Source organism: Zootoca vivipara, chromosome 3 (assembly GCF_963506605.1).
Source record: "Zootoca vivipara chromosome 3, rZooViv1.1, whole genome shotgun sequence".
Classification (NCBI taxonomy): domain Eukaryota; kingdom Metazoa; phylum Chordata; class Lepidosauria; order Squamata; family Lacertidae; genus Zootoca; species Zootoca vivipara.
Window position 1 is genome coordinate 7,929,257 of NC_083278.1, and position 20,689 is coordinate 7,949,945.

Here is a 20,689-nt window from a genome sequence, read left to right on the forward strand (position 1 = left end):
CGACTCACTTCCTCATTCAAGCAACACAGCCAAGAGGAGCAGATAAGGAGGCAGACATGTAGAGATGTATGAGAGGTATAGCAACACACACACCTGTCTCCTAGAACTGCTGGCACATTTGCAAAGCTTAAGCAGGGCTTGGTCTGGTTTCAAGTTGGATAGGGGGCTGTGTGTTGAGATTGCTGCATTGCAGGGGGTTGGACTAAGTCAGGCTTCCTCAGCCTCAGCCCTCCAGATGTTTTTGGCCTGCAACTCCCATGCTGTCCGTTTCGGGGGCCTAATCCAGCCCACCGGTCAGGTTAATCCGGCCCCTGTGGCAGTTTATCTCCTGGGATAAAAACCTCAACAACTTCAATCCTAAAAGAAGCTCAACAACTCCAACCAGTCCCGGTGGCGCGGGGCCGGCAAGGTGGGGCGCTGCGCGCTGTGAGGGCGGGGGCGCCGGAGCGATCTCAGCGCCTCAGCGCCAGAGCACCCGACCTGCTAGAGACGGCCCTGACTCCAACCCTAAAAAGGGTCATCAACAACTTTGGTCCTTCACTTCATCAAATCTGGCCCTCTTTGAAAAAAGTAAGGACACCACTGCTTTGTGTCAATTAAATCATATAAAATACGCCTGAAGACTCTATGGATTCCATTCTGGTGGGGAAACTCATGGGCATTTTGCTTCCTTTTACCCACTAGATTCTTCTGCCCGTCATGGATCTGTGGAAGATTTTCCTTTTCTTTTGCCGCTTTTGAAACAGAGGCAGCTTTCATATTGTCACTGGGGGTTTTTTGGAGGGGGGGATTCAATAACATACTGGCAAATTCAGGTTGTAAAATTAAAGTGGATTTGGTGCTTTTGCACTACAAACCTGTGTGTCCCGTCCCGTCCCGGCCTCCAAACAACAACAACCCTTGACTTCTTGCCGTTAGGAAAGTGACAGGAAAATGCACTGGAAAGTGTGGGGTGAGAATTCCTTGGTGTAACATTGTGTAACCTCCCTTCAAAGGAAATTGGAATGAATGCCCAAGAAACAGCAGATATGCAGACGAATCAGGATGAATGTTCAGTAAACAGATCTGTCTGGAAGCAACCAGAGTGTGAAAAGCTTGTCTTTGGTTTGTTTTCAAGTACACCCCCTGCTTGCTTCAGGATGATAAACAGGCATGTTATGGTGTTTTTAATCTCTTTTAGGGAAGGATGTAAGCTTTTAAATAAACATCAGATACCTTTCCATTTCTGCTATCTTGAAAGAAAATGAAATCTTTAAAATACCTTGCTGTGTGTGTGTGTGTCTGTCACACTGTGCTCTTGAAACTGTTTCAAAGGTACTTCATCATTTCCCCCTTTCTCTCCTTGAAAAATCCAAGTGAATTAAAAGCAATTAGAGCTTCAAAGCCAGTTATATTTAAAAATAGTAGCATTTTTGTGCATGTTTCTTCAATAGAATCCTTCGCCTATTGGAAACAGCAAGCCCGGATCTCTTCCAGTCTTCTTCTATATTATTTGATAACTTAGTTGTGACTAAAGCCTTTAACGTACTCTGAATATATAGATAAATGCTACTTTTTAATTTTAAAAAGAGCACTCTGTGCTCCTTTTGATCTGACTCACTTATCCCTTTCTTCAACGCCTGCCGTCCTCTTCACAAACCACTTCTGCTACTGAGCTCTGTCATCTTTAGGCTGCACAGTTAATACAAGATTGATCAAAACTGGGTGGTTGTGTTGCATAGCTATATTTACATAAGCATGCAGAACTATCTGCCTTGTTTCAGGCTTCTCTCGGCTGTCAAAATCTACCCTAACCCATTTTTTAAAAAAGGAGAATTCTAGTTACACACTCTTCTCTACATACCTCCTAACTGTCCCTGCAGGCGATTCCAGTGGCTGGTCCCAACCTGTGGAATTAGTTGGGGGGGGGTGTCCACCTGCTTCTGCTCTCTGCTTGTTACGTAGCATCCCCTTCTCTTAGGGAGAGGCTTGTCCTGTTCCTCCACACCCTTCTCTTTTGTAGGAAGTTTTTGCTAACATCCAATTTTAACTTGCTTATAGGGGAGCTTCAGTTATGGTTTGCTGCTGCCCCTGCCCTTTGTAGCTTCCCTGAAGCCTGGTAGTTGTTTTTCTCTTTGACATCTGGTGGGAGGGTGTTCCACAGGGCGGGTGCCACTACCAAGAAGGCCCTCTGCCTGGTTCCCTGTAACTTGACTTCTCGCAGCGAGGGAACCGCCAGAAGGCCCTCGGCACTAGACCTCAGTGCCTGGGCAGAACGATGGGGGTGGAGACGCTCCTTCAGGTATACACTTGGAGCACCGTGTGGAAGAGGGAGTACCGGTATTTGATTCTCCCACAACTTCCCCCCTCTACCCTCCCTTGTGTTTAAATCAGTTGGGCTCCAAAACCAGAAATATGCTCAACTTCTGGGAGCAAAGGGGTTTCAAAAGGAGAATTGGTGAGTGCAGAAGGGGTTAAATGCCCCCATCTCCCCATGCCAGTTCTCCTGTACAAATGACCCCTCTGCCCCCCCCCCAATGTTTGTTTGACCTTGGCAATTGATGCTTCCCTATGAAGGACATGTCTTATAAGTGATCAGCCAGATAGGACCAATACGTAGTTCCATAATGACCAACAGCAAATCACGAATGGGAGGAAGAAAATAAATATATATATAATGGAATTCTGCAAAAGTATTTATTACAATGACATTGTGATAAATATTTCAGTCCATTTAAAGGACAGATGCTATTTTATCAGGGGACACTATTTTTAACAGATTCAGTCCATAAGCCACAAGGCTCTTGCTAACTTCTCAGAGGTGCTGTGGGCTGCCTTGCATGAATCTGTGGCATGTGTTTGCCTCAGTTGGTCACTGTTTTGTGCAGGTGTGGTCTATTCCAACAGATGAAAGGTAAAGGGGCCCCTGACCATCAGGTCCAGTCGTGTCCGACTCTGGGGTTGCGGCGCTCATCTATAGGCCGAGGGAGCCGGCGTTTGTCCGCAGACAGCTTCCGGGTCATGTGGCCAGCATGACAAAGCTGCTTCTGGCGAACCAGAGTAGCCCACGGAAACTCCGTTTACCTTCCCGCCGGAGCGGTCCCTATTTATCTACTTGCACCTTGGTGTGCTTTCGAACTGCTAGGTGGGCAGGAGCTGGGACCGAGCAACGGGAGCTCACCTCGTTGCAGGGATTCGAACAGCCGACCTTCTGATCAGCAAGCCCTAGACTCTGTGGTTTAACCCACAGCGCCACCTGGGTCCCTCAGGTGTGGTCTAGTCCAGCAGATGTACATTGCCCCAAATCAGAATAGCACCAGCCCCTAGCATCCTTAGGAGTCAGGACCGTCTTAAGCGCCCCTGGCGCCCCATTTCCCTGGGTGGGTGGGCGCAGCGCACTGCACGGCGGGCGGGCAGGCACAGTGCGATCTCTCCGGCGCCCTCCCGTCCCGTTTCCCAGCGCGGTGGGCGCAGCTGGCCGGCCGGCCGGCGCAGCTCGCGGCGCCCTCCTGGCGGACCGGCGCTGTGGTGCCCTGCGCTACCCAGCCTGCACGTAGGGCCAGCTCTGTTAGCGGTCCTTAAGTAAAATGTTTGTGTTGCAGCTTTTAGCCTCCTAGCATTGGAAGCAGTGCTGAGACATTCAGTTGCTTCAGCGCAATGCAAGGATGATTGCTCAGTGGTGAGAGCAGGATATGAATGGTAATAGCAGGACGCTGTTGTTGGTTTTTAAAACAACACTAACTGAGAAGGTGGAAGAGTAAAGTGGAAGTGTTTGGTCAGTTTTTGGTTTAATTCACTGTGGGAATGCTGAAACATGAGGAACTACACAACTGGCCTATAAAATGCAGAATAGTCCTCTGATGACTCATCTAGTACAATGCAGTATATTTGTCAAGGAGACTGATTCATGCAAGGAGGGGGGAGCCACTTTTCTACTAACCAGCTGGTACTCGAGTCAGCAAGGCAATCCATTTTATCGTATGGTTTATTGTGGCAATAATGGTAAAAACTGCACGCGGGGTTATAAAATGCAGAGGAAATGGCATCTGTCGGCAGGTATGTGTCTTCCTCTTTTAGATCCTGTGTGTGCCTGGGCTCAGGTAGCTGTTTCTCTCCCCCCCCTTTTCCATGGTTTCTAGTCTCCCTTTTTAAAACAAGCCCGTAAATTCTGCAGTGGTCTGTTGTGGAAAGAAGGCACATTTTAATGGCTTACGTTTAAAATGTTTCACTGAGGAGAGTAACTTGTGCTTACATGACTCTTTAGGATTGAAATGTGGAGTTGGGGTGGGGGGAGAGAGAGAGATGACTACCTGTTCATGAACTGAGTGACAGGGCAAAAGGGGAACTGGATTTTGAATGGCAAAGCATATCATTGGGGACCGCGGCTCTTAATCTATATTAGCTGGCAGATGACTAACATTCCTTGAAGGATGATTTGATAGGTGATTTGTGTTGTGATAAATTAGACTTTAACCAAAGGTATATGCCAGGGGTCCCCAAACTAAGGCCCGGGGGCCGGATGCGGCCCAATCAGCTTCTAAATCCGGCCCATGAACGGTCTGGGAATCAGCATATTTTTACATGAGTAGAATGTGTGCTTTTATTTAAAATGCATCTCTGGGTTATTTGTGGGGCATAGGAATTGTTCATATTTTTTTTTTTCAAAATATAGTCCGGCCCCCCACAAGGTCTGAGGGACAGTGGACCGGCCCCCGGCTGAAAACGTTTGCTGACCCCTGGTATATGCAGTAATAACAGAGGGCTCTTGCCCTGGGGAGGATTTCCCTCCCACCAAATTCAAAATGGACAATTTCTTTTATACTTCAGAAAATGCTGTATTACTATTTATTTTTGTCTGTACTGTATTTGCTTTATGTAGCATTAAAAACAAAACAAAAATACCATGGATGAAAAAAAGACAAATTCAACCACATATGGAGGTACATTTATGGAAGTCTGTGGGGATACTTACATTTTGCCAGGGGCCTGGTGGTGTGGCTTGCTGATCCAGTAACCCACCTTTTCTATTTATAGCTATGCCTGTAAAGCATAACAAAGCGTAAGGGTCGAGGCAGTTTTGCTGATAGATGTGCTTAGCATCGCAGCTTAAGCTAATGGTCCCTAAAGGTAAAGGCAGGCATCCCCAAACTTCGGCCCTCCAGATGTTTTGGACTACAATTCCCATCTCCCCCGACCACTGGTCCTGTTAGCTAGGGATCATGGGAGTTGTAGGCCAAAACATCTGGAGGGCCGCAGTTTGGGGATGCTGGGGTAAAGGTAAAGGACCCCTGACAGTTAAGTCCAGTTGCGTATGACTCTGGGGTTGTGGCGCTCATCTTGCTTTACTGGCTGAGGGAGCCGGCGTTTGTCCGCAGGCAGTTTTTCTGGGTCATGTGGCCAGCATGAGTAAGCCGCTTCTGGCGAAAGTAGAGCAGTGCACGGAAACTGTTTACCTTCCCACCGGAGCGGTGCCTATTTATCTACTTGCACTTTGATGTGCTTTCGAACTGCTAGGTTGGTAGGAGCTGGGACCGAGCAACGGGAGCTCACCCCGTCGGGGGGATTCGAACCACCGACCTAGGCTCAGTGGTTTAGACCACAGCACCACCCGCGTCCCAATGGTCCCTAGGTCCCCTCAGTCCTTCAAAGCCCCTCCAAAACTTTAAGCAGGCTTCACCAGCAAAAGCTCACCTTCCAACAGAGCCCAATTCTAAATTGACTTATCCATGCTTCATTTCTCTCTCCCCCCCCTCTCTCTCACACACACCATCTTCCTATCATGTCCATATCTGTGGAATATTTGCCAAAAGACAGAAGAAAAACGTTATTGAATAAATGCTTTCCCTTTTGTATTAATTTGATAACAACAACAAAATGCAAACATAGCAAAAGCAAAGAAAACACAATAATCAAAAATGTTAATCATAAGGCATCACAGCCTGGAAGGACAAATGCTTTGACACACCGTTCGGCAAGCAATACTTGCCAATAGAAAGTATTATTGAACTGTAGCCATAGCACATGTGACCATGTTATCCACAGGGAGACTTGTCTGGTTGTTTAGAAGAAACAGAAAGAATAGTAGTTGTCTAATGACAAGGTTATCTTGATTTTTAAAAATGACATACATCATCTGTATGTCTTCTTTTTTTAAAAAAAAAGTAACAAATAATTGTCTGAGGACTGTTTTCAGCTGTGGATACAATTGTAGCAGAATTATCAATTCATTAAAATTCTCACCTTCTGTTTGTTCACCCTCTCAATATGACATCTAGTTATTTTATTAAAAGCAATTGTACCCCACTCTCTGCGCATCTTACAGTACAGTGGTACCTCGACATCCGAATGACTCGACTTCCAAAGGTTTCGACTTCCGAGTTTATGACCCATAGGACAGAAAGGTGGGCGGGGGGAGGAACAAAGGAGGCAAAGAGAAATAAATGATTGATGTAAATCAGAAAATGTAGCTCATTCCAAAATGCCTTTTGTTGGAATGTTAAATAATGTGATGTCTCGTTTGAAAACTTGGTTCAGAGATATACCTTTTCCCCTAAGGAATTCACGTCACTTCTCCGCCTGCAATTCTCTTGTGATTTTCAATACTGTGATCAGTAATCATTAAGTTCTCTTTTCCCCACCCACGGTCTCAAGCTGACAGGATCAGACTAGCATGCACAGATCTAATACAAAGAATTTATCCAGAGTAGCACGATAGTCTGCCCCTGATCAAACAATGAACCCCAAAGAAACACACTTTCAAAGAGAATGTGAAATAGGGACATAGTAAACAAGGCAAATTGACAAGGATGTGAAGAGAGCATAACAAGTTGCACAATGCCTTTTTTTGTTGCTATCAAGCAGGGTGGTGTGTATTGGATGGGTCTGTCTGAATCTCCATCACATAAACACAGTGGTCTTGGGACTTTCCCATCCAGTTGTGTGAGGCTGCTCCATATTTTGAGTGTTCTGCTAACCTTGCTTTTTGTTTCTAAGTTGTCTCGCTCATCAGCTGGTTATAACTTGGGATCAAAAAACAGATCTTCATAAGGCTGAAACATCAACCATCACCAACGAAAGCCACCCAAAAAGGGCATCCTGGTTTGGCAATTCTGCAGGGGGGGGGCCATAGACTTTTTGCTGAGCCCACTCTATTCTGCACTTCTGGCCACATGCAGCCTAAACTTTTGCAGAGAAAGTATCCTAGAAGAATGCTGTGGCAATTTCAACCAGATGTAAGGGAAGATATGACCTTGAAATGTCTTTGGGGGTCCAGGCTTTTAAAGGGCTTGTTGAGATAGTATCTCCTTGAGTTATGTCTGGAAAACAGCACACCCAGTAAAGACACTCCTGCAACTTTCAGATGGCTGAAAATGAAGCTGTGAAATGGGACCCAAAGGGACATCACAAGGAGGTTTCATTGCGCTGAGCAGCAATTACCTTTTGTGTCTTTTCTGCCAGGAATGCATAGAAGCACTCCAGTAGCTCCACATCTAAAAGGAACAGGACACCATGTCCCCTGATAACTCTTGCCCAAGATGAGCCGATAGGGCAGCAGAATGCAATCAAAGTGATAACATCTCCCAATGATTCCTGGATATATGCTGTCTCCTGGGATAGAAATCCTTTTGAATATCCCAAGCAAAAAAAAGCTACCGTGTTTCTCATATTATAAGACATGTCTTATATTTATTTTTTCCTCAAAAAAAAACACACTATGGCTTATTTTCAAGGGATGTCTTATTTTTTTCCTCCTCCTCCTGCTGCGGCCGGCATTGCTGCTGCGCCTATCACTATGTCTTATTTTCGGGGTATGGCTTATATTCCTTGAATGCTTAAAAATCCTGCTATGGCTTATTTTATGGGTATGTCTTAAAATATGAGAAACAGGGTATTTGGCATCCCATTTTCAAGGAAAAGCACAGCAGATTGCACAATACTTTTTTCTGGGAGGAGAACTGCCTCATCCTAACAACAGGGGAGCCCCTCCCACTTCACTCGTCTACATGTCCACAATCTCATGCTTCTATTAATAGGTTTGTTTTATCCCATGGGTGGTACCCTAGAAATGAAATCCCTACCATTGGCCCATTTGGGATAAGATAAATTTCATTGGTTAACTTCAAAAGCTATGACGTCATTGATTCCAGATCTCAGACCAACCCTCCAATAAATAGAGGGGAGAGTTTTTGCTGGTCCACATCTTCCCCTTCCACTTCCAGAAACATGACCAAGGCAATACAAGAGGTGTGTCTATTAGAGGACCCGTCTTTCTCCAGGCATCTAAGCTTTATATATTCTAGAAGAGGTAAATCTGTTCTTTGAACAAAAAGCATTTTTTTATTTAAAAAAAGCTAGGAATGTGATCTTTTGATACTTGTCTTTTGAGCCAGTGTTCTTGTCCTTTGTTGATATTGTAACAAAATGCTTTAGCCTAGGAATTCTGCTTATGTGATTCTGGTAAAAGTGATGCATTGCTTTTTCTCTCTCTGCAAGCAATGCAGACTAATGTATACTTTCCAAAAGGATTTATTGGTATTTATCATACCGGGACCTGCTGCCCTGTGTATATAGCCTGCTGTAAGTAGGAGCAGATATTCTTTTATGGTGTTAGGAGGCTTTACCCACAAGTGTTTAAAAGTAAACCATTTCAATTTCCCAATGTTGGCTTGTGTTTACAGAGTCTCAAATGTAGGCTGTATTCATCACCAGGAATAGACCAATTGGATGGCAGCTGAGCAGGTAGCTTCTTGGCAGCCACCAGAATAGTTGGGTGTTTGAGTTTTGGGGTTTCTTTGGAAGGGGGGGGAAGGTTGCTGCTAGTCATTCAGTTTCCATGCAATTTAAGTGGGTATTAAAATTTACTGGTCACCACTAAAACTTGTAATATGCTAAACTTGCAGCCATTCTATGCAGCACACAAAATGTGACGATTGCCTAGAATTGCATATGCATTACCTTGCCAGAAAGAAAGCTGCACTAAACCTTTCCCCCCCTCTGGTTTCCTAATTATGCAGGGAATTCTGTATGTGCAGGAGGACACTCAGATCTGACATGCATCTCATACCTGCCACCAGAAGTAGCACGATTCAGAAATTTGCTGCTTTAATCTGCATAATGTATTGATAGGTTCTTGATCTGCAAAGAAAAGAACTTTGCATTCTAACTGCATTAGAAAAGCTGTGATTCCTGTGAGTGTTTTGAAGAAGAGTTTTTCATATGCTTTTTTAAAACTGATCCTCAGTGCATGCGGGTTGTTATTATTATTATTATTATTATTATTATTATTATTATTATTATTATTATTTATACCCCACCCTTCACAGTTTAAAAACCGGGCCCAGGGCAGCTAACAGCAAATATAAAACATTGATTAAAATGTGACTTAAAAACAGCATAAAATGCAACATAAATGCAGTATCAATGTCAATAAAATTCAAAAATTCAGGGGTCATTTTTTTCGGGGGGACCCCAGTCAGTAGACATCAAATGATCACCAGGGCTAACTGGCCAAGTTGGTCCTGCTAGGGCCAGCAAGGAGACCAGGGAAGAGTTTAAATGTGGGGGTCCCAGAAGGGTTTCTTCATAGAAGAGGAAAGGGGAAAGGGAATTCAAATTAAAGGCCAGGCAGAACAGCTCTGTCTTACAGGCCCTGTGGAAGGAGATCAAGTCCTGCAGGGCCCTAGTCTTGTAGGACAGAGCATTCCACCAGGTCGGTGCCATCACCGAAAAGGCCCTGGCCCTGGTGGAGGATAGTGTGACTTCCGTAGGTTTTCCCCATCAATCCTTAGATTGTCATATAAAAGATGATACATTGCTTCAAACAGAAAATAGTTTTTATGACACAATTTGGTAACAGTGGGTAAAATAAGTTTGCCATACATCCTCTCCCACCCCCACCCCCCGGACATACCTCTTTTTCAGTGTTAACATTTCTGTCCAGGTGTCCCCTGGGTGGAGCCTGTATAGTACAGTCCACATTTATTCAGGCTGTTTACTGCCTAATGTGTGGAGCTGCTATTGATGTGGTCCCATCAGAGTAGAGACCTTTCAGGCAGAGAGAGACTCGGCAAAAAGATCCATAGGACTCCCAGAGAAAGCAGGGCCAGCTTACTTCAAACTGTGGTGACACGCATTGTCATCTGAAGGGTGTTTGTTGAAAGTTAAGAACATTGCTATTAACAATATATATCACAGCTTCTATAGCCTACATATAGTAGCGGTATTGAAAATGAGAGTCGCCATAGTGACCCATAGTTAAATGTAGGATTTGGCAAATGTGTCCCCTCTTTTTTGCTCTTCAAAATATGGCAGCCCTAGGTAAAAGATATGAGGAATTGCTGTAGTAGAATTGCTGATTCCTCCGGTAGATTTGAGATTGGAGTTCAACTCTGTTTTTAGAGAATGCTAGCCTTCAAATAATGCCCTGGTTTTTTTCCCAAAAACAAAAAACACCTACCAGGCAGCCAATAAAATTTGCTCTTTCCAAGTAATTGGATCAATCTGGTTTATTCCTGTTTACCATTACCTCATGTGAATGCGAATGCAGAATGTGAAGCTGAATGGAGTTAGTGCAGATTCTGAATGGTGTTTCAGCCATTAATTTGCCTCTTTATTGGATTCCACCCTTTCCTTTTGTCTGTTCCCATTTAACAACCTCCACCTTTGACCTCTGACACTATAATGTTCTTTTGCTGAATGGATGCTTTAGAGCCAGATGATTATTCCATTGTAAATTGTGGAGTCATTAGGAGCACTCTATTCTTACAGCTTTTTGCTGTGCCAAATGGTTTGTTCTATGCTTGAAGTTTCTGGAGAGAAATAAGGGTTTTTGTGCTCCACAGAACTCAGTTTGGTCATAACACACAATGTAAGAATATGTGGGTTACATGCATCCTTGGTTCTGTATGCAGCCACATCAGTACAAAGTAATTTAATGCATGTCTAATTATAGAATTATTGAAGAATTATAAGTCAAATGCTTGGCCATAGAAAAGTTTGCTCATTTTAATTTCCCCCTGGCTTGTAAAAATAAACAGGTTCTGAAATCATTTCAAATTACAACTTGTTTATGGTGAGAGGGGTAATTGTTCATTTTTATGCGGTTTGTCTCTGTTTTGCCAGTGAATTCAAAGTTGCTTTGCTCATTTCTTTACTGTTTTTGTCTCTTTTGAGTGGTGAGGGGGATGGAAGGTGTTAACGATGAAATGAAACCCATCTGAGAGAAAACCAATTTAGGTTGTCCCAAGTTATTTCTTGTATTGGCCAACACTTTAAATTAAAAGTGTCAAGAAGAATTCTTGAAGTTTGGAAGAGTTTCAGCTCCCCAGCCTGGTCTGGGGAGACTTGCTTCTGACTTAATAGCAAAAATCCCCTTTCCATCACACCCAAACACTTTAATAATTTACAGTTTGGGGGATCCATGGCCACCTTCTGGTGTGTATGGGATTATGCTTTCAGTATGGGATTATGCTTTCAAATATAGTGATTTCTTGCTGTTCCCAATATGAAAGAAATCTGCAAGCAGATCAGCCTACCACATAATCTTAGCTAAACAGAGCAGAATGCCGTCCACTGATGCCACCATCAAAGGATCTGAGAGAAGGGCTGTTCCCCAGCCTCCCTATATGATGCTTGGTTTCTAACACGCCCATCCCCATTCAGAACTCAAGTGAAATCAAAAGGGTTCGCTCCCACTACAAAATTCAAATATTTACTGCTGTTGCAAAAAGTGACTGTGGTCATTCTGTATACAACTGAGCTTTGCCTAGAATTGTCATAATATTCTTGGATTTTATTATCTTTTGGCTCAACTGTTTATAATTGGTGGGAAGTATGACCTCCTCTTTCTCAGCTTTCTAGTAAAAAGTAAAGACAGCTTTATTTGAGGCTGACCGAGCTGCTGCTTTCAAGGCAAGGGTTGTACGTACACACACACACACACACACACACTGCTCTTGTTTACTTTGATTTCCTTTTCCTTCTTAAATACTCTTTCAGCCATATTAAGGTTCTTTGGCATGAGATGGAGGGTTCATTTTCATTTGTTTTCTCTACGCCTGGGTACGAGTGGTTGTTTACCTGCCTATTACTTCCATGCATATGAAGAAGTGGGCTCTCTCCTCCTTGGAGGTTTATGCCACAGTATGTCTGTTTCAAGTGTTACATCTGTTATGGTGCTACAATTATTCTGTTTTAAAGCGTTAAGGCTAATGGGCAAAGGTACACACTCAAAATGTTTTCACATTGTGCCTAATGCAACTTAGCACAGCTAATGCGTTTCCTGTATCAGTTTAGCCGCTCCTTTATTTTATTTTTTTATAATTATTTTTATTAAAGATTTTCTTAGGTTACAAAGGTAGTGCAATGTCTCATTTTTTTTCATGCATCATGTTTACACATCAATTTTACTTGTTGAGACATTATGAGGAAGGGGGGGAAGAGGTAGGTGGGATGGGGAGTTAGGTATGGTGGATTGCCGATGTTTCTGTTCTTCTTGATATGTGTAGGGGCTCGGCGTCAGCGTCGTTTGTGCAGGTTCTCTGTTGTTTGTTCGTGTTTCTTTGTTGGTGAGAGAGGTCAGGATTTGTCTTAGGATGTGATTGTTCATTTGTGGTTGGCTGTGAGGATCTTTAGTTTCTTGTGTGAGTGGGGAGGGAGGACGTTTTGATTAGGTTAGCCATATTGATTTGTATGCTGACGGTAAGTTTTTGTCATTGTCCTGTTGGGCTGTATAAGTGATGAAGGGGAACCATACTGGGGTGAAGGTGTCTTCTTCTGTTTGTCCCCGTGTCAGTTTCAGCTTACTGGTTAGTTTTTCTAGTAGGGCTGTTTCCCATACAACATGGTACCATTGGTCCAAGCCCACTCCCGATAGGTCCCTCCAGTGCCTGGCTATGATGTTTCTGGTTGCTGACAACAGATGGATTATAAGTTCTTTATGAGTTGCGTGAGCGTTGTTATCTTGAAAGATATTTAGTAAAACAAATTCTGGGGTAATTTCTAGCACTTGCTTAGTTATGTTACAAATTTCTTGCATGGATGTCTTCCAGAATGATTGAATTTTAGGGCACTCCCACCACATGTGGAGATATGTGCCTATGGAGGTGCATCCTCTCCAACATTTCGATGAGATTCCTGAACGTATTACTGCTAGTTTCCTTGGAGTTAGGTACCATCTGTGAGTTAGTTTCAACGAGAGTTCTTTTCTTTTCATTGATATGTATTTGAAGGGGGGTTTCGACCACATTCTAGTCCATTGGGTAGGGTTGATTTCATATCCTATGTCATCCTCCCATTGTCGTTTTATCCTGTCTAGGGGATCTGTGGGATTTTGGAGTAAGATTTTGTATATTGCTGATACCTTCCCTTTTTCCATGTCCTTTTTTTAGCTGCTCCTTTAAACTTTAGGCAGGGAGCAGATGATTTAACAAGTTGGGACTTCCCTCTCCTCTTTTACCATAATTTTAATCACACTAAGAATGAAAAAGTTCACATTGATTACTTTAAACAAAGCCCATTGATGAATTGTTGGAGCATGTGATGATGGCTGCAGCTTGGGAGCAAATCAAATTAAAGTTCTTGTGTATCTTGGTGCATTGATTGCGCAAACATGCACACACTCTCAGCCTGGCATGGGGATAACAATTCCAACCTACCTAAAATATTGTTGTAATGCAAGGGTAGGCAACCTAAGGCCCATGGGCCACAAGCCGCCCCCAAACCGAGCCACCCGCTCAGCGAGTCCCTGTGTGCTGCGCTAAACTGGCGCGGTGCAGGGACTCGCATCCGCAGCCCTGGAAATCCTGGGCATGCGCTTACATGCCCGCGTGATCTTGCCAATGGAGGGATCTCCACTGGAGTGAACCGGCCCAGGCGAGGTAAACCTTGCCGACCCCTGTTGTAAGGATTATTGCATAAGTATTTTGAACTACTTAAAAGCACTACATAGATAGTAAATATTAATAAGCGCAGTGGTACCTTGGGTTAAGAACTTAATTCGTTCTGGAGGTCCGTTCTTAACCTGAAACTGTTCTTAACCTGAGGTACCACTTTAGATAATGGGGCCTGCTCCTGCTACTGCTGCCGTGCTGCCGTCATGCGATTTCTGGTCTCATCCTGAAGCAAAGTTCTTAACCCGAGGTACTATTGCTGGGTTAGTGGAGTCTGTAACCTGAAGCGTCTGTAACCCGAGGTATAATTATTATACAAAATGCATTTTGGAAGGAAATTAGTTGTTTATGTTAAAGCAAGAAAGCTGACACTTATTGTTTTTTGAGTAACCAAATTTGTGTCTCTTGTCCTTGCTGCTTTCTAAATGAAATAGAAAGAAAATGGGGGGGGGGAGGTGTGTTGGAGTGCTGTTAGCCCCACACATTTAGAGACAGCAGATAATTAAATGTGTATGTCCTCCTTCTTGACCCAAGTCCTATGTTTGCCAAGGAACACTTAAAGAATATAGTCCAGAAAGTATTTTTAGATTTTAAGCACCCCTGGAGATAAACTGCAAGTACTGTAGTTGTATTTTAAGTCAAAGCAAGATGATTCTGCAGTGCAGACTTAAAAATAAATAAATCGGAAGGGTACTGTTGTTACATTGAATCTGTTTCAGTGAATAGCAAATGAAATATAAAAAGGTAAAGGAAATGCTGTTTACCTTCCTGCCAGAGCGGTGCCTACCTATTTATCTACTTGCACTTTGACACGCTTTCAAACTGCTAGGTTGGCAGGAGCTGGGACCGAGCAACGGGATTCGAACCGCCGACCTTCTGATGGGCAAGCCCAAGGCTTAGTGGTTTACACCACTGTGCACATGCCATAAGCGGCAGGGAAGGGGTGGGGCATAATGGTGTGGGTGGAGCTTATATGTGCTCTCCTCTCTCCCCCAGATTTTTTCAGTGAGCTTGTGAATTTGTTGTGTACGGTAAGTTCAGTTCCGTCCACTTTGAAGACTTCGGCAGGTATCCCAACAGGTCCGCTGCCTTTGTAGTTTTTCATTTGGTTGATAGATGTACACAACTCTCCCAGATTTGGAGGTACTGCAAGCTTATCTCTAATTTGTTTTTGCGGAATTTGTGAGAGGACCTCAGCAGCTTCATGGGAGTTGCAGTTAAGGAGATGTTGGTAATGTTCTTTCAAGCGCAGTGCAATAGCTTCTTTTTCTTGCCATAGCTCTGGTAGGGAGCACATCACGGTGACAATTACAAAGTCTAAGAGATGCCAGTGGTTCAACCTAGGGTGCCTCCATGATGTTCTAAATTTATTGTTTTGTTGAAAGAGTGTTTGGCAATAACAAGGTTGTTCGCTGCGCATATAGTCAAAAGTAAGATTTCGTTCTGCTTGCTGTTGCCAATTCCTTCTTTCCTTCTTTTCGAAATCTTTCCCAATTCTTGCATTAAAATTTTATCCTCCTTCGGAATCTCTGATAGGGTGGTATCCAGCTGAGAGTAAAACAAATCATGTCTTCATTGGCATCCAGTGTTAGTGCATAGGCTGGTTTGGGGCAAGTTTTATTTGAAGGGTTGAAAATCGCTCATTAATGCCTGTAGGGACTGCTGACAAGAGCTTCACACAATTGTTTTTGATAGCAAAGCCCACTCCATGTATTTAACGTTCTTGTTCAGGTAGATCTTTCCAGAAGAATGTGTAGCCTCCTTTTTCTTCCTTCAGTTGTCCCTCTCCTGCTCTTCGAGTTTCTTGAAGTGCTGCAATATCAATGTTAATGTGTTGCAACTCTCTTGCAATTATGGCGGTTCTGCATTCAGGGTGCTCAGTATCTGTGTTATCCAACAAAGTCCATATATTCCATGTTCCAAAGTTCAGTTGTCTTTTACGACCGCTGAGTGGTGAACCCAATGGGCGCAGTAATCCAATCAGGGAGAAAAGGGAGGCAGACTAGAGAATGGATGCAGGGTTAGAGCCTATGGTAAGCCTAGAACTTACGGCACAAGGCTTCTTTGCTCTGCCGGGGTACTTGTGGCTCCAGCTCAGCCTCTAGTCAAATTGTTCCTTCATAATCCCCTCAAATTAACTACATATTTCCCATTGCCACCAGTTGATTCTTAGCCCAAAAAGTTCACATCTGTCTAAGCTGCCACAAGACTGTTGAAACACAGGCTTATTTTTGTGGCATGAGCTTTTTTGGGCATTGCATTATTACCTCCAAAATGCCTGTGTAAGATTTAAAAAAAAATGTTTCAGAATGAAACATGAAAATGGAACACTTTCATTGCACACACCCAATTTCTGAAAACAAACTCTTGATTATTCAAAACCAAAATATTTGAGATTTGAGGATGCTGAGTTTCCTTTCTCCTTCACAGAGTAAGAGCTTCCCTTCATGTGTATGAATCAACCACTTTGACTTACTGGAGTATGGGAGGGTCCTGGTATCTCTCTATTATATCAGAGAGCACTCTTAGTGGCTTCATCTGCAGAAGCTGGCTGATGTTTCCCCCCATGGATTCTGATAAGTAGATGCTAACATTTGTGAACTGCGCTGCCTGATCTAACGGTCTCTTCTTCTTGTTGTCTGTTTCAGTGACAGCTATATTGTGAGAGTCAAAGCTGTGGTTATGACCCGAGATGACTCCAGTGGAGGATGGTTGCCGCAAGAAGGAGGCGGTCTCAGTAGAGTTGGTGTCTGCAAGGTCATGTGCCCAGAGGGCAATGGAAGAAGTGGATTTCTGATCCACGGAGAAAGGCAAAAAGACAAACTGGTAATTTAATCTAATTCAGTATTTGCTTCTGGTTCATCCCCCCCCCGCCTCCACAGCTTTCTTAGCATTTCACAAGACCATACATGACCCATCAGGCAAAAACCCCTCCTTCTGCTTCAAAGGAACACAATCTGTTTTCTCCCCCAAAATAGCAGCTGCGCATTAATGTTTTAAAACCTCCATTTTTTATGCAGTTAACACCTTCTTATTCAAAGAAGTGAAACTGACACTTTCCTCCACCCTGCCAAAATCCTGTAGCATCGCAGATTGTAGTATAAAGAATAGAAAAAGCCAGTCACGTTGTACTGAGTAATTCAAGCTTTTAAAATGGCAATGAATTATTTATGCCACCTTCTGCTTGAGGTATAGGCTGGTAGAGCAAAAATGCAAGGGTAATTTATCTTGTGGATTGACACTTTGCTCCTTACCATAGCTGTTTATAGAACCAAGAGTTCCTGCTTTTTTGCACAAAATAAAACGGGAAAGGGGGGGGGATTCACATTTAAATCATGAAGCTGCAAGAACTAATCAGCTAGCTACCAGACCAGGGATGGCCAGCGAATGGCCTGTGAAATAGATCCCCTGTTTCTCCTATTTTAAGACGTAGTCATAAAATAAGCCATAGCAGGATTTTAAAGCATTGAAGGAATTTAAGCCATACCCCGAAAATAAGACATACTGATAGGCACAGCAGCCATGGCAGGAGGAGGAGGAAAAAATAAGACATCCCCTGAAAATAAGCCATTGTGGTTTTTTTGAGGAAAAATAAATATAAGACGGTGTCTTATTTTCGGAGAAACACGGTCCTTACCAAATTTAAATTGCAATGTGGGGGAGGGGAGAGATTCTTGTTTTCGGAAGTTGTTAGCCCAACATCAATTAAGCACATTTGGGCTTTATATGATAAAAGTTGGATCTGCATCAAAATGTTGCAGTATACGGTGTGCCCTTGTTCTTAGTTTTGGCCAGCCATGGTCTTCTCCATGACACTCCATTCCATCTTCTTCCCCCACCCAGACACTCAGTGCTCCATGCCCAGGGAGCGTGCTCAGTCCTTATTTTGTCCTTCTCTGTCTAGGGTTTTTTTGTCATTCTTCAGAAATTTAGGGGTGATAACCCCCCCCCTTTGCATAGATGGGGGTGTTATGGCTACTTATGGAGGACTGGTTCACTATTAGTATGTATATATCATTATCTGGCCACATCTAAGAATGTGGCCAATAACCACGGACCTCTTACTGCCATCTATATTGTACATGCTGACTTCCTAGAAGGGGTTTGGGCTGTGAAATATGATAAACACACCTACCCTGGGCCACTGTCAGGAGACTAGGGCCCTGCGGGATTTGTCATCTTTTCGTAGGGCCTGCAAGACAGAGCTGTTCCGCTTGGCCTTTGGACTGACGCAGTCTGACCCCAGAGTTACCCTCCCCTAAGGTTTTATCTTATAATGGTTTTATCTTACTTGTAGATTTTTAATTTCACAATTGAATTTTAACATTGTATTAATCTGCATTTTAACTGAATTGTTTCTTTTATACTTGCGTTGATATTTTTGTTGTTAGCCGCCCTGAGCCCGGTCTTGACTGGGAAGGGCGGGGTATTATTATTATTATTATTATTATTATTATTATTATTATTATAAAAGGCTGACTACTGAGAATACAGCAGTGGCTCTCCCTCCATAGGCACATCAGATTTAAAACTACAAAATGTCCCATAAGCAGAAACTTAACAGGGTGCACCCATAGTACCAACACACTTGCAAAACAGATTTTTTTGTAATCTCCAAGAAGCTTGGAGCCCCTATACACAGGGGCACTGCCATTGAATCCCCATAACAACCCTATGATGTTGGTTAGAGCCACTAGGCGACGCTTGCTCAGCAACACTGCCAAGTGGAGATTTGAACCAAAGTCTCCCCATCCAACTTGCGATTAACTATCCACTGCACCACATTTTCTCTTTAAATATTTGCCGTTGAATCAAAGAAATGAGGCAAGCTGCTCACTACAGAAGAAGACAGAATAAGTGGCAGGGTGTGGCAAGTTAGTTTTCCGTGGGGCATTTAGAGTGTGTGTGCGTATCTGCATATATTTGATTTCATTATACTGTACACAAAATTGGTGTATCCTTATTAATGTTACTAGAATTGTACTTTATTGTTACATTTGTCTACTAGACTAAGCAAGACAAAAGTGCACATTTTGCAGAGGGATTTGGGTACAGTGGTGCCTCGCTTAACGGATGCCCTGCTTAACGAAAATTCCGCTTAACGAAAGGATTTTTCGAGCGGAGGTTGCCTCGCTAGACGAATTCATTTTATGAAAAATTCGTCTAGCGAATCGCGGTTTCCCATAGGAATGCATTGAAATTCAATTAATGCGTTTCTATGGGCAAAAAAAAATTCAATGCATTCCTATGGGATTCTCTAGATGAATTTTTCGTTATAAGAAAAGACCCGTGGAATGAATTAAATTCGTCTAGTGAGGCACCACTGCTCTGTTTAAGTTTTGGAATCTGTTTGACCCAGGTGTGCAACGGCAAAACTAGGCTTTATTTCACCAAGGTCCAAGACCCAGTTTGGTACCCTCCTCATGCACATTTGCATACATGTACAAGCTGGGAGCCTCAATGGTGCCCCTCTGGAGGCTTCACCTGGGACAAAACACCTGGCTAGCCCCCACCCCCTAGCCCAGCTATGGCTCTGTATAATGTAATGGTGTTCCTTTGTCATCCAAGCGGGAAGTGTTTGAAACATTTTGTTTTCACTTGCAAAAAAAGCTATTTTTGCTCACCTATTCTGCGAAGAGAGCTTCTTCTCACCAAAACAATTGCATAGAGAGAGTAGACATGTTTTTCACTACGCGAAAGGCAGTAATGAAGCAGACTAACAAACCCATGACCTTTACTTGTAAACATCCTTTTACTTCTTTGCGTTTTAAACCCCAGGTGGTGTTGGAATGCTATGTGAAGAAGGACTTGGTCTACACTAAAGCAAACCCTACATTTCATCACTGGAAAGTCGACAACAGAAAGTTTGGGCTCACTTTTCTAAGCCCCGCTGATGCACGAGCATTTGATAGAGGTGTGAGAAAAGCCATTGAAGATCTCATGGAAGGTACAAAAACAGCATCCAGGGACTCTGTTTTTTGTTGCTATGTGGCTTTGTTGTTGTTGTTGTTGTTGTTGTTGTTGTTGTTGTTGTTGTTACAACTTTGAAGGCTGAATTTCGCACATTTTTCACAAAAATGAGCTACTCCTTAAATCAAAGTCTTAGTCTTTTGTATCAGCTTTCAATTTCCTAGGGAGGATGTGATTCAAGTTATTCAATCTCTTGTAATATCTAGGAATTTATATATTTGAAGCTAATCCACAAATGAATACAATATTAATTGACTCACAGAGTCTCAGATTGAATGAAGTTTCAAATGATTCTAGCACATGACCTCTTAAGCAGCTTTCTGTGACTTCAGCCTTAATCTTTGTTTGTCTTGAATGAATTGTTTGGGATTTTATGCTGCCAGATTAAGCAAGTTAAACTAAACTTAAATTTGTTGAAGCAGTTTTTTCTTAGTTACTTCTCTAACCCACATAGAATGACGATTCCTTATTTTGACACAATTTCCTTTACCATTTTCAAAGATGTGTTTTGGATCTTGCCAAGAACATTCAGATAAAATTAATTGCTTCTGTAAAAACAAGCAGGGGGAAAAAATACTGGCCACATTCCAGGAGAGCATATATGTCCGTTCTAAGCATGCAGCTGGGCTCTTTGTTTAGTTTTTCCCCCTTTTTCTTCTTTTTTCTGGAGCATCCCTTCCACCATCCCTCATCACCAGTTGGCTTTTGAAACACGGGCAAGCTTTTATATGTAACTTATAAGACACTACTGTGCCAAAAACGAATCGAAATCCCTAGTTGTGCATGTTTTGCACCAGGGTCAATAGGCTTGTTGTGGATTGTGATAATTACATATAGAAACAGTGTACATT

General features: G+C 43.0%; 1 protein-coding gene across 1 annotated transcript in view; it reads left to right on the forward strand.

Moving 5' to 3' along the window:
* The window catches only part of SPRED2 (sprouty related EVH1 domain containing 2), an 81,441-nt gene that overhangs the window by 43,084 nt on the left and 17,668 nt on the right, over positions 1-20,689 (forward strand). Inside the window, exons 2-3 of the mRNA XM_035110274.2 lie at positions 16,517-16,694; positions 19,647-19,815. Of these exons, the coding sequence (XP_034966165.1) occupies positions 16,517-16,694; positions 19,647-19,815 (347 nt within the window). The remainder of the gene's footprint in view (positions 1-16,516; positions 16,695-19,646; positions 19,816-20,689) is intronic.